The sequence below is a fragment of the Mus musculus genome, chromosome 2, assembly GCF_000001635.26.
Source record: "Mus musculus strain C57BL/6J chromosome 2, GRCm38.p6 C57BL/6J".
Taxonomy (NCBI): Eukaryota; Metazoa; Chordata; class Mammalia; order Rodentia; family Muridae; genus Mus; species Mus musculus.
In genome coordinates this window covers 127,574,486-127,587,228 of record NC_000068.7, presented here as the reverse complement: position 1 = coordinate 127,587,228, position 12,743 = coordinate 127,574,486, and the positions used below count along the sequence as shown (strand labels likewise).

General features: G+C 46.0%; 1 protein-coding gene across 10 annotated transcripts; it reads left to right on the top strand.

The window, feature by feature from the left end:
* The first annotated feature begins 134 nt into the window (after positions 1 to 134).
* On the top strand, positions 135 to 12,612 carry Zfp661 (zinc finger protein 661). 10 transcript variants are annotated; one of them, NM_001355622.1, is made up of 6 exons: positions 135 to 1,284; positions 2,397 to 2,563; positions 5,683 to 5,753; positions 6,206 to 6,332; positions 8,512 to 8,625; positions 9,285 to 11,696. In NM_001355622.1, exons 3-6 carry the CDS (start codon positions 5,721 to 5,723, stop codon positions 10,292 to 10,294), a joined length of 1,284 nt encoding a protein of 427 aa, NP_001342551.1. In that variant the 5' UTR covers positions 135 to 1,284; positions 2,397 to 2,563; positions 5,683 to 5,720; the 3' UTR covers positions 10,295 to 11,696. The 10 variants fall into 10 exon arrangements, with proteins under 10 accessions (NP_001342551.1, XP_030107968.1, XP_011238090.1 ...); NM_028141.3 differs by lacking the exon at positions 135 to 1,284 and adding an exon at positions 5,154 to 5,370 and having other exon boundaries at positions 2,552 to 2,599; XM_030252108.1 differs by lacking the exon at positions 135 to 1,284 and having other exon boundaries at positions 2,482 to 2,563; positions 6,246 to 6,332; positions 9,285 to 12,612.
* The last annotated feature ends 131 nt before the right edge of the window (positions 12,613 to 12,743 follow it).

Sequence of the window (12,743 nt, the reverse complement as noted above, 5' to 3'; positions counted from 1 at the left end):
CAGCTGCTCAGGGGTCCTCGCGCTAGGACCCCGGGCAGGGGCGGGGCGAGGGCGGGGCTAGCTCTGGGCTCTTTTCTCTGATAGTAGCCTAATGGATCACATCTCACCAGTAGCAGGCTTGACCTGGCAAAGTCAGTTCTGCGGAACCGGGAAAGAGTCTGGGAACATCGGGAAGGAGCCCGGGGGTGAATGAGACAAAGTGTGGGAAGTCCGTAAAGGCCCAAAGTTTATTAAACATATGTTGCCTTTGTTGTGTATTCATGGTACAGGTTGTTCACACACAGTCATGTTCCAGCCCGAGGCCACGGGTTTTACCCCACCTGCTCATGGCTTTACACTATCCATGCTTGCCCAAATGAGTCACATATGATGGTTCTGGACTCCTCCCCTGAAACTTTAAGCCTGCAATAAACTGTTTCTGTGTTGCCCTGGTCATGGTGTTTTGTCACGGCAATAGAAAGTAACACAGGGGCTTTCTTCATTAGCTTCTTGGGATTATCATTTAAGGCTTCTACCTTTCCTGAGGGCAGTGGTTGTTGGGCAAGCCACATTTGCTACCTAATGTCTTGGTCATGATTCGAAACACCTGCAGTCTCTGAGCAAGTTCAGAATTGCTTGTGAGAGTGCCTTGGCTACTTTGTAAGTCTTTGCAGCACAGGCTGGGGAGGCTTTAGTTCATTCAGTAAGGATATCCATGAAGACCTATAGGCAGCTGAAGACGTGGCAAGACTTGGTAAACTATGTCCTCCAAATCTGTCACAGGTTCGTGACCATGTCTGAGCACATACCATGCAGCCCCCAAGAAACTCAGGAGCAGACTGGAAGAATCATTTTCCTGAGAAGAGGTGATTGTATGTTTCTCCTGACCTTGTCCAACCAAAGTATCACAGGGCTCTTTTACAAGCTCTCTGGGAACATAGTTGAGGATTTCTGTATGCAGCCATCCTTCAGAATTGCAGAAGAACCCTTTCACAGCTGCCCTTTTCACTGCCTTAGGGGCAGACCGAGGCTTACAAGAGATCCATGAGACTGACAGAGGCGAAAGGGATCAACAAAAATTAGACAGCAGTGCTGAGACCTTGGCAGCCTAGTGATATGATTTATTCCCTCTACTGACAAGCCACCCATTTAGTGCCCCCTGTAGCCGACATAGCAACACTGGAGAGTTTCTGGATGCCATGCACGAGAGACAAAACCTGTGGTCAATATTTGATGGGACTGCTCTTGGAGTTCAGCAAATCACTTTCCTTCCAGAAAGCAGCATGAACATGTAACATCCAGAAGGTAGGTATTTACTCAGTAGAAAAATTTACTTCTTTACCAATTCTAGGTTCTATTTAAGAAAAACTGATATTGGAGAGGTTTAATTGATAGCCAAAGAGATCAAGGTTTTAGGAAGGGTGTACAGATAGTAATGGGAGATCAAAGAGTCATTGTCAGTCCCTGGAGATACTGGGGTCATCTTGGGTTTCAGGATCCAGTTGTTCAGACAGGTATGGTATGACCATTTGTGACCACCCAATGGCCAGATGAGAATGGGTATCAGCCCTGCTTTTTGGTAATGTATAGTTGAAACAGCCCATCCCTTTGGAAGTCCCAGTGCTGGAGCTTTCTTAAGCCTATCAAAAGAGTGTTCCTTAATCCCTCAATTACAAATGGTATGGGCTTGGGACCCTCATTTAATTTCTCATGACTGGCCTGGCTATTTCTTTAAATATTGTAATTCATATTCTGCAGTATCCAGTTAATTCCAGAAAAGCCAAAACCTGTCTTTTGGTTCAGAGAGGGGGCAAATCCAGATCTCATAGTACCAAATGAAGGTTGCCTTTTTTTTTTTTTTTTTTTTTTTTTTTTTTGCCTCACAAATTGAGAATTTTCCCTAGAAGTTTTGCTTCCTTTTTGAAGTTTTGTAGCCTTTTTGAGCTTTTGAGATACAAAGAGGCCAGGTGGGGTGATGCACACCTTAAAGCCCAGGTCTTTGGAGGCAGAGACAGGTGGATCTCCAAGTTTGAAGCCATCCTGGTTTACATAGTGAGTTCAGGACACAGAGAGAGGGGGGTGGGGTGGGGAATGGACTGAGCTACAACGTTTAAAGTCTGTTGTTTGGCTGGTATCCTCTGAAGCAGTAGGTAGAAGGTCACCCTCATTCAGGATTACAGCTACAGAGTTGGGTGTAAATTCTCCGACATGCTACCAAATCTGGGATTAAACCTACACCACGAATTCTTGATGGAAGACTGCGACAGGTATGTTTCTGGGCTCATGCATCTGGGATAGTCTACTGAAAGAACGGGAACCCTGGCTTTCAGAAAAAATAGGTACACTGGCAAACCGGAAACGAACTAGAAATCGAACTTGTGCTGTTTAGGGTCAGAGCCTGGTCCTATCCGTTTCAGCACCACAGACCTGGAGTGCAACCTTGTGCAGGATTTTACCCGTCATCTCACGGCGCGCCGGCTATTGATGCTTCTGGGAAGTGTAGTTCATGCAAAGGCAACACTATGATTGGAGCTCAGAGGCCGAAGATCTTCGCGCAGGCGCACTGCCTTCCCGACACGAGGCGGTGAGTGTTCGCAGGTTCCCAGTACTCTTGCCAAAGGTGAGGGTTGCGGGTCTAGGTGTTCAAGAAGCCGAGTGGACGCGGTGGCGGAGGAGACACGGGGACACTGGGCACTTGGGGGAGGGTTAGTGGGCGTGGCCTGTGTGGACAGAGAGTCTTCCCTTCTGGTGTGTGTCGGTTCCGTGGGGACAGTGTCCTCGTAGGGTATGTCCACTGTGTGTCAGAATCCTGTACTTTCAAGTTGGAGATCCCGGTCTTCCTTTCGTTCCTTCTTTCCATGATGGGTGCTACGTGGATGTGGATGGTACCGACGCTAAATCTGGGAGCATCCACTCCATTCTCTCCCAAGTCCCCTAGAAAACGTCTCCCTTTGCTTCAGCTTCTCGCCCTGAGCCTGCACCGGAATGTCCTGGTGTGAGCATAGGGTGTTCCTGGACGATACCGGATTTGAGGTGAAGAAAACCCCAAAGGAAATCGCAAATGGCTTTAGGCAATTTTAAGATGATATTGACTGGAGTGCACTGTTAAGGAATAGTGGGAAATAAGGGTGAAGGGACTATACTGCGGCCAGACAAGACCCACAGTATCAGAGTAAGACCCACCAAGCACGATATTTTGTGCGTCTCAAATGAGGTCAACATAAACAAAATTTTGAGAAACAATTCTAGAGGTTGACATTCTGACCACCGTTAAATCGAACTAGCACAACTTCGTTCCAACCACCAGTAAGTGTCAGATGTCTAGAAGTCCGTGGGATGGCCAGTTGTCTGTTACTCCATTGAAGTTGTTGGCAATTTACTAGTGATCTTTTCCCTAGTGTTCTTTTTACATTTGAGATACGATCTTATTTTGTAGCTTAACCTGGCGTTGTGTTAAGCCTTAGCCTTCCAAGTGCTAGCATTACGGGTGTATATCACCATAGTTCTGTTTTCCGTGAAATTTCAGTCACGCGAATCAAGCTTCCCGGGATGCTGGGATGTGTTGCAGGTAAAGATCTGCTTAACTTTATGGCTATCTTTCAATGAAAGTAAATTATAACAGAATTAAAAGCTTCCAGGCAGACTTTTCCCAGTTCCACCTCAGCCTTTTACAAAGCCTGACTCTCTTAATTGCTGTGAAATAGTGCCTCTCTTATTGATGTATGACGATGGAACTAAATTATCTTTATAGAAAGCACTCAGCATAGTGCCTCATGAGAGCAAGCACTCAACGCTAGTTATGGTGGAGTTCCGTAGTGCTCCAAGTGTGTCTAGCCGCTGGACAATAGATTATTTAATCAAGTTGTCTGTCATAGATGCTTAGGAGAGTCCAGATTTTGGTTGCATTACCTAAAGATTAAATAGGATATGTGTAATGTGCTTAGGAAGCTGGCTGGCAGATAACTTTCAATAAAGATAACGTGTTAGTGATGGTTAATTAAAGCCGTTGTAACTATTCTCTTATACTTCTTAAATAAATTCTCGAAGAGAATTGGCCAACCTAAGAATGTCTGTGTTTGAAGGCTCTTGCTACTTGTCCCAGTGATCTTCCTAAAGAACTTAACTAATGAGGACACAGCTATGCTGAAATCACCCCTTGCCCAAAGCACCTTTTGATGTACTCTGACCTCTGCTGGTTTCTCCGGTTTCATGTTCTCTACGGTGTTGCTCACAAGTGACTTTCTCCTATCTAATTTCAGTAGTAGTTCTTGATGTGATAACGATCTGCCTCTATCTATTCAAGACTCCAGGTCCTCCCAGCCTGTGAAGTTTCGAGCACACACACACACACACACACACACACACACACACACATCAAAACTGTAGGTCCCAGATGTGCAGAGAAAGCTGCTGCATTTCTCCCTTGACCTCTTCCGGCCTGGGCTAAGGCAGTGCTGAGATTGCAAGCACACACCGCCACACCCCATCAGTCTTTAGTTAGACTCTTCATTGTGAGAGAGTGAGATCCAGTTAGCTAACTTAAGCAAAGGGAGGTTGAAGAGGGTAAGAGTCTTCTGGAAATCCAAGAATAAGTAAAGCTGCAACCGGAGCTCACTTCTCTCCTCGGGAAGCACCGGTGAGCTCCAGCACTTCAGCACTAATGGAGCCGCCACCACATCCATTGGTTCTGTCTTCCAGGACTCTGCTCCTCTGGGCCCTGTGACTACACAGAACCTTCTCCTAGCTTTTTGACTCATCTCCTGCATATTGTCCCAACGTTTTAAAATTCATGTTCACAAAGAAGGATGTCATCTTTTCATACCAGATCATATCTGTCGTAGTTTTTGTTGACTAAATACAAACTTAGGCACACTTGGGAAGAGAGAATCTCCACTGAGTTGCCTCCGTCGGCCTGTTAGCATATTTGTGTGGGACATCTTCTGAATTGCCAGTCGATATAGGAAGACCTAGCCCACTGCGGATAGTGTCACCCCGGGAAGGTAGGCCTGGGCTGTGTAAGTAGCTGAGCAAGCCAGTAAACAGTGTCCCTACACAGTCTCTGTTTCAGTTTCTGCCCCAGGTTCCAGCCAAGGCTTCTCTTGGTAATGTGCTGTAATCTGCGACCCATATGAACCTGTTCTTCCCTGAGTTGCTTTCATCCAGTGTTTCCTTAGAGCAAGAGAAAGCCGACCGGGATGTGCCTAGTTACACACTCAATGCTCAGCTGTGATATGATCAGTCTGGTTCTGGAAGTGAGGTGAACAGTCTTACAGTGTCGGATGGATGCTTCATTAGCTGGAGCTGTAAATGGGATGCTGCTCTGAAGAGGATACAGAACTTGTTTGTCTTATCCATCCAGTCGTTTCTAAAGTTCCTTGCGGTGTTTGCTCAGTAAGCATTCAGGGTGATATTAAATGTGAATATATAAATATCACATGACTCTCGCTATATTCTGATTCCTGGGTTCTGATTCCTGGGAACAGAAATCAATGCGCTGTGGCTTTAATATCCATAGCCTTTGTTCTAACTCTGGACTGAGCATGGAGTGCTCTTGGCCTTGCTTGGTTTACTCTTTGTGAGGTGATGGGGATGAAGGTGGCTACATTGCACTCACTGGTGTATGGAGGGGCCTTGCCACGTGGGTCAGGACCCCAGAAATGCTCATTCTCATATCTTTTCTCCCCCACACTTTTTCCTCACTAGGACTCTTATCCTTCCCTACCAGAGCAGCATAGGAGAGAATGGCTGCCGTGTCTCCGCCTACCAGATGTCAGGTGAGGTGGACTTGTTTTGCTTCCAAAAGACTGTTATTGGTTGCCAAAATGTAGTTAGTTTCTTTATCCCAAGTGTCTTCCTTCCTAGTCCTCTATTCCTAGCCCAGTGAAAGGCTCCAAAACAAGGTGACCTTCAGTTCCTTGAGCCTGCGCTTACCAGCCTAGGACCAAGCCCAAGACACCTGTAGCTGTTGTTCCACGTGATCTTCCCCAAAGCTGACAGAACAGGTCACCTGGAGGTCATCTAGGATCAGTGGTTCTGTCTTGGCTGTCCCACTGGTGCGGCCAGTTATGGACTGAGTGAGAGCCCCCATACATCAAAGAGTGCTGGGTTAGGCTGGAGTATATGTTGCTTGCTATAAAACACTGAGAGTTAGACCCTGTCTCATGAAAAACAAAACAGACAACAAGAAAGGAAAGGGTTGTAAGGGGGAGTATGGTTGTATTTTCAGGCATTGGTGACATTTGAAGATGTGGCGGTGACTTTCACAGATGACGAGTGGAAGCGTCTGGTACCCGTGCAGAGGGCTCTCTACAAGGCCGTGATGCTAGAGAACTATGAGAGCATCATCTCTCTGGGTGAGCATCATCTCACTGGGTGAGCATCATCTCACTGGGTGAGGAGGCTCCCTGTGAGGAGTCAGAACTCGTCCTGAATGAGTGTGAGGCACATGAGCTGCGGATCACTACCCACCTGAGTTCAGAGCCACCTGGCAGACAAAAAGAGCCAAAGGAGATGGCTTTAGATGCACAGATCGTGAACCCAGCCCTGGACAGATCGGCTGCCCTGATGTTAACAGCACTAGGCAGCCACAGGCCTCCCTGTTCAGCAACTTGTTTGACAAAACAGAAGGCAATCTAGAGGATAGAGCAGAGTATGTAATGTATGTGTAGATCTGGCTTTCCGGAGGCAGCAAGTAAAATCGTTACTATGTCCAGGTCTTCTCCTGACATGCCAACAGATCATGTCCTTAGTTCCATCTGGTAGAATAAGGAGCCATCTTGGTGCGAGGAGATATTGATCCCTTCATGGAAGCCAGAGGAAGAAGCTACAAAGATGTGGCCCTGTGAACAGGAGAAAGGTTATCAGAGATATGCTTGATTTTTGAGTATTTGTTTTATTGACACTACCTATAAATGGCACTTTGTAGTTATACTTATGTGACAAGGGGAAATTGAGAGCTGTTGTCGATGCCAGCTGTTAATGAGGTAAAGTGAAGTACCCGTAAGTAATAAGGAACTCAAAGAAGCTTCCAGGATAAGAGTCTGAAGCTAAGAACAGTGGTGCATTCCTGCAGTCTTGGCCACTCTGGAAGCAGGAGTACACAGGTATAGAAACAAACTAAAACAGCAGATTTATATTAAAAAAGCAAATATTGGGCAGAGGGTGTAGCTAAGTGGTCCTGTGTTTTCCTAGCATATGCAAGGCCTTCTGTTTAATACCTACCTCCACACACACACACACACACACACACACACACACACACACACACACACACTTCTGGATTAAGCCCAAATCATATCCTAAACAGAACAGAATGTTCAATTGCCATTGAGGAACACCTGAGCTTTAGAGAGTGAAATCTTAGGACAGTATGGGATCCCTGAGGTTAGAGACCAGAAGCACCAGGAAGGGATGCCAATGGCCCGTCAGGAGAGAACCAGCACACAGCAGACAGATGCTTCTCAAGCAGGAGGAGAAAATACCTGTCTCCCAGGGCAGATCCCCGCGCGTGCACAGGGAGCTCCGTCTCCCAGGGCAGAAACCCGCGCGCACAGGGAACTCCGGTGTTTCTAGGCATGGGATCGAACTTTGTTTATATGGCTATGGGTATGATTGCTTCTGGCGAATGAATGATACAAGGAATGCAATAAGATTACTAATTCATACAGCTCACGGGGACACATTTGCCACAGTATTGTATAGCCATTAAAAACACTGTAGAAAATCTGTGCTAATTAAATTAATATTTTAAATTCGTTACATGCAAAGAACTTCAGTTTACAAGTCAGTATTTCATTATCCAGTTTTTAAAAAGTTCTTATAACATTTCATTGCTTTTTTTTCTTTATTCATTTGAGGGTGGGGCATACATATGCCACAGCATGTGTGTGAAGGTCAGAGGACAACTCTCGGGAGTTTCCTCTTTGCTTTTACCATGCCAGCTCTAGGGAGCCAGCCCAGTTTAGCAGACTTGGTGCATCCAATAAACCATCTCACTTGCCCTATTATCTAGTTGTTAGTAGAATCACATGTAAGGTCTTTCTGCATCAACATGAAATGAAGGAAAGAAAAATTAGTAGACAGCATGACAGGTGATTGTTTTTCTTTTTACTTGTACAGAACTCTAACTTTCCTACAGTGAACACAACTGACGTGTTTCAGTAAAAGCATTATACTAAATACGAGCAAACAAATTTGAGCTCCTCCTTCAGCGTTTTTAGTCGAGATGATTCCGTTTTCTTTTTTTTTTTTTTTTTTTTAATACTTACCTCTTGAGCCAAGGGCCTCTATCCTGCCGGTGCCAATGGAAAGCTTTCCTTCGCTGCTTGTGAACTGAGGTGGGTTTTGTGGGCACTACCCTGGTGCCTGCCGTTTGTTCCTTTCAAGAGCTCCAGTCCTGACCTTCCCTCGGGCTTTTTGGTCAGTTCTCTGCATTTCTAGAAGAGTCTAGACTTAGAGGCCAGGGTTAAGTTTTGGAATGGTTTGACATTTTCATCCCAGCAGCCACCTGCCTTTCTTTTCCTCCATGAGCAGGTCTTCCTGTTCCTCGACCTGATGTGATTCTTCAGTTCAAGAGAAGGGGCGAGCCCTGGATTCGGGGTTTTCATGGATCTGAGGAGAAAACATGGCCAGAGAGTGTCTCTCTAGGTAAGCAGGTTGGAACAGCATGGGCAGGATTGTGTTTGCTTCTGTTGTCTGGGTCGGAGGAGTGTTAGGAGCCACCTTTGCTCAAATGCAGGTTGTCTGGTTGTCTGGGTCAGAGGAGTGTTAGGAGCCACCTTTGCTCAAATGCAGGTTGTCTGGTTGTCTGGGTCAGAGGAGTGTTAGGAGCCACCTTTGCTCAAATGCAGGTTGTCTGGTTGTCTGGGTCAGAGGAGTGTTAGGAGCCACCTTTGCTCAGACAGGTTGTCTGTTTGCATGATCGATTCCTGTCACTCACTGGTTCTCTTTCCCCCTCTACACGGTCAAGTGTTATTTATCTGTATTCACCAACTTGTTTCTCAGAACTGTGACCTTGCCTGTGTGCACTTAGGATATTTTTATTGGTCACCCAGCTCTCTCCTCAGCCTACCCTAATAAGCTATTGCCCCACTCAGGGCCGTTCTCCTGTATCCTGAGAGGTCTGCTCAGATTCCTTCCCAGGCTCCTCCTTCATTCCCACACCTTCGGCTTGAGCTGTGCCGTGACCAGGCATCACCTTTACGTCTGTCCTAGCATCTCACCTTTACGTCTGTCCTAGCGTCTCTCCCCTCTGTCATGTCTCCTAGTCCAGAGAAGAAACCACATGTGTTTTCTCTTTGTTGCAGACTTGGAAACTAAGCCTGAGACCCTAGATGCTTCAAGAGGCACACTGAGAGAAATCCATAGAAAGCAAAGTTCTCTATGCCCTAAACGAGAAATCCAAACACTAACAGGTGGGCCGGAACCAGAGAAGGAAAGTCCCAAAGCAAGGACTTGCAAAAAGCCCCTTTCCTTGGATAAAGGCTTGCATCAAATGTCAGCTCCATCCAAGAAAGCCCTCACTAAACACCAAGACCAGGAATGTAGTGAGTGTGGGAAGACCTTCTTTGACCATTCGTCCCTCATCCGACACCAGAGGACTCACACTGGAGAGAAGCCATATGACTGTCCCGAGTGTGGGAAGGCCTTCAGCCACAGGAGCAGTCTCAGTAGACATCTGATGTTCCACACCGGAGAGAGTCCGTACGAGTGTGATGCATGTGGCAAGGCCTTCTTTGACCGTTCATCCCTAACTGTGCATCAGCGGATTCACACAGGGGAGAAGCCGTTTAAATGCAATGACTGTGGCAAAGCCTTCTTCGACCGCTCATCCCTCACTCGCCACCAGAGAATCCATACCGGAGAGAGTCCCTACGAATGCCAGCAGTGTGGGAAAGCCTTCAGCCAGAAAAGCATTCTCACTCGGCACCTGCTGACCCACACTGGCAGGAAGCCTTACGAATGCAGGGACTGTGGGAAAGCATTCTATGGCGTCACCTCCCTAAACAGACACCAAAAAGTGCACACTGAGGAGCCCCGCTATCAGTGCAGCGAGTGTGGCAAAGCTTTCTTTGACCGCTCTTCTCTTACGCAGCACCAGAAGATACACACTGGAGACAAGCCATATGAGTGCGGCGAGTGTGGAAAGGCCTTCAGCCAGAGGTGCCGGCTCACGAGACATCAGAGAGTTCATACGGGGGAGAAACCCTTTGAGTGCAGTGTGTGCGGCAAAGAGTTCAGCTCTAAGTCCTCCATTATTCAGCATCAGAGACGTTACGCCAAACAAGGGATAGACAGAGGGGGAAGCATGAGCTAGACAGCGGGCCTTCCTGCGAGCCTGGAAGGGTTCCCTGTCGTCTACAAGGCCAGCATTTGTTCTTTCTGCCAACTCTGGCCGCTGTCTTCAGCCCAACCTCTGCTCCAGGGTCCGAGTAAACGGTGCACCTCCTTCCTGTGCTACAGAACTAACGTGGAGTGCAGAAACTAAACCATGAATCTCCACATTCAAAATTCTGCACAGAGGCTGCGCATAGCTCAGTGATAGACTCCCGCCTAGCATGCATGAGGAGCTGCAGTTTGATCCCAAGCACTGCGAAAGGAAGCTGGAGAGATCATAGGACAGATGTTAGGAGAGGAATCTGCAGACACAGTGAGAATAGGCCTGTTATCACTGCACTTTAAATATCTGCAGGCTATTACAGTTGGAGAATGTCACAATTATGAGAGAGTACCATTTTCTCTAGAAGTTTCTATAGCTCTTCTGGAGCTTTTTGGCACCTAGACCTTATTCTCTTGTGCCTCAGTAAAGCTCTCCTAGACTAGTAGTAGTGGTAGCACTTACTAAGCACTGATCTTAGGGTAAAGTCTCAGCAGTGAATTGTAAAAGGGCTAGGTTGACTGATCCTCTCACTAAATCTCTGAAACGGGTCCTTTTACTGTCTGAATTTCACAGAGGAGCACCCTGAAGTTTAGAGAAATTAAGTACTATAGTCTAGGAGATGCAAGGTGAAGCCAGGTGTCTTGGTTATTTCTCTATTGCTGTGCAGAGACATGATGGCCAAGGCAACTTAGAAAGCATTTGCAGGCCTTGCTTACAGTTCCAGGGGGTGAGTCTCTGAACATCATCATAGGAGCATGGTGACAGGCAGACCCAGTGCTGGAGCAGAACTTAAATCTGATCCACAAGCAGTAGGCCAAGAGATAGGGAGAGACAGACAGACTGGTCTTGGCACACTGGTCTAGGCAAGGGCTTCTGAAACTTCAAAGCCCACCCCCAGTGACACACCTCTTCCAACAAAGCCACACCTCCTGATCCTTTCTAAACATTCCATCAATCAGGAACCAAACATTCAAATAAGTATATGAGCCTAAGGGGGCAATTCTCATTCAAACCACCACATTCTGCTCACGGACATGATCAACAACCAATCCTCACACTGAAATAGGCCTTGTTGAAGTTCACAGATCAGCTTACTGAAGGTTAGAGAGATTAAGTAAAATACCCTACATGACACAAGGAGAAATGAGGTCTTCAGTATGAATCTGCCTTCAGTATTTCTACTATAGATTACACTCTAAAATTTTGTCTTATAATTGGCATACCTGAACTATCTTCTTAGCTAGATTGTAAGCATTTGGAGGTGTGATTTAATAGGTCTCTGTGTCTTACAGCGTGCCTTGCAAATATTAGGTGATCAATAAATGTTTATCTAAATGAATACTGAAGTGTCTCTATTCAAAACCTGCTTGGGTCCACCTTCTTTCTCTCAGAATTTTCACAGTCCTGCCTCTTAATATAGTAGTCATCTCTCCCAAGTTCTATTTCTTCCTTCTTCATTGCTCATGGTACAATAATCAAGACCTGTCACTCTCATCTGGTGTGTATGAGTGTCCATTCAATCTGTACTGTTTGGGCCCAGCACATCACCATGAATAAGGAAGGGAACGCTAAAGATAATTTTATTGCCTAGGTGCCATTCTGATCACTTCTACTTGAGCCAGTATCCACACCTGAAGGCTACGGATACAGGCACCTTGATATTTGGATGACACTAGAAGCCACTGTCAAAGTTACATTTTGCACACGACTTAGCTGAGTCCTTCCACATGATCCCTTTCTACCCATTATTCCAGACCTAAAAGAAGCTCTCTATTAAATGAAATATCTCTAGATATTTAAAATCTTCATCAATGCAGTTCCCCATCACCAAGCTTTAGATCCTGAGTACCCAAATGCATCTGTTTCCTTGGAGAATCCCTGTATTTTATTGTATTAAAGGTCAGGTATGAGACAACCTTGACTTTGGGAGTCTTCCCTTTTTGCAAGGTAAGGCCTGGAAATGGGCTTGTGTATTCCAGTAGATCCAGGTGGATTTCCATTGAAACTGAGAGGAGGTTAAGTTGCCGAACAGTCCTCTCCCATGCTACTAAACAAATTCATTTTGGCTTCTTGAAGCAGAAGAGTGTCAGGGAATACATTTGTGTGTGTGTGTGTGTGTGTGTGTGTGTGTGTATTTTATATAATAAGCAGCTTGAAGAAAAATATCACAGGATCTGTGTGTAGATAATACCTAATGTTTTGTAATGTCGAGTAAAAAAATAAAGGAGACTATTGGCACGTGTCTGTTGACTGTCTCTGAGACTTCTGAGTCTTTTCTTCAAAATAAACTCAATGTCAAGTATTCTATTTATCTAAGATGCTGTCATTGCAAGTGACATAAGACTGGGGCAAATCCAGACTTTGAATGTGCTTTGGGGGAAAGTGA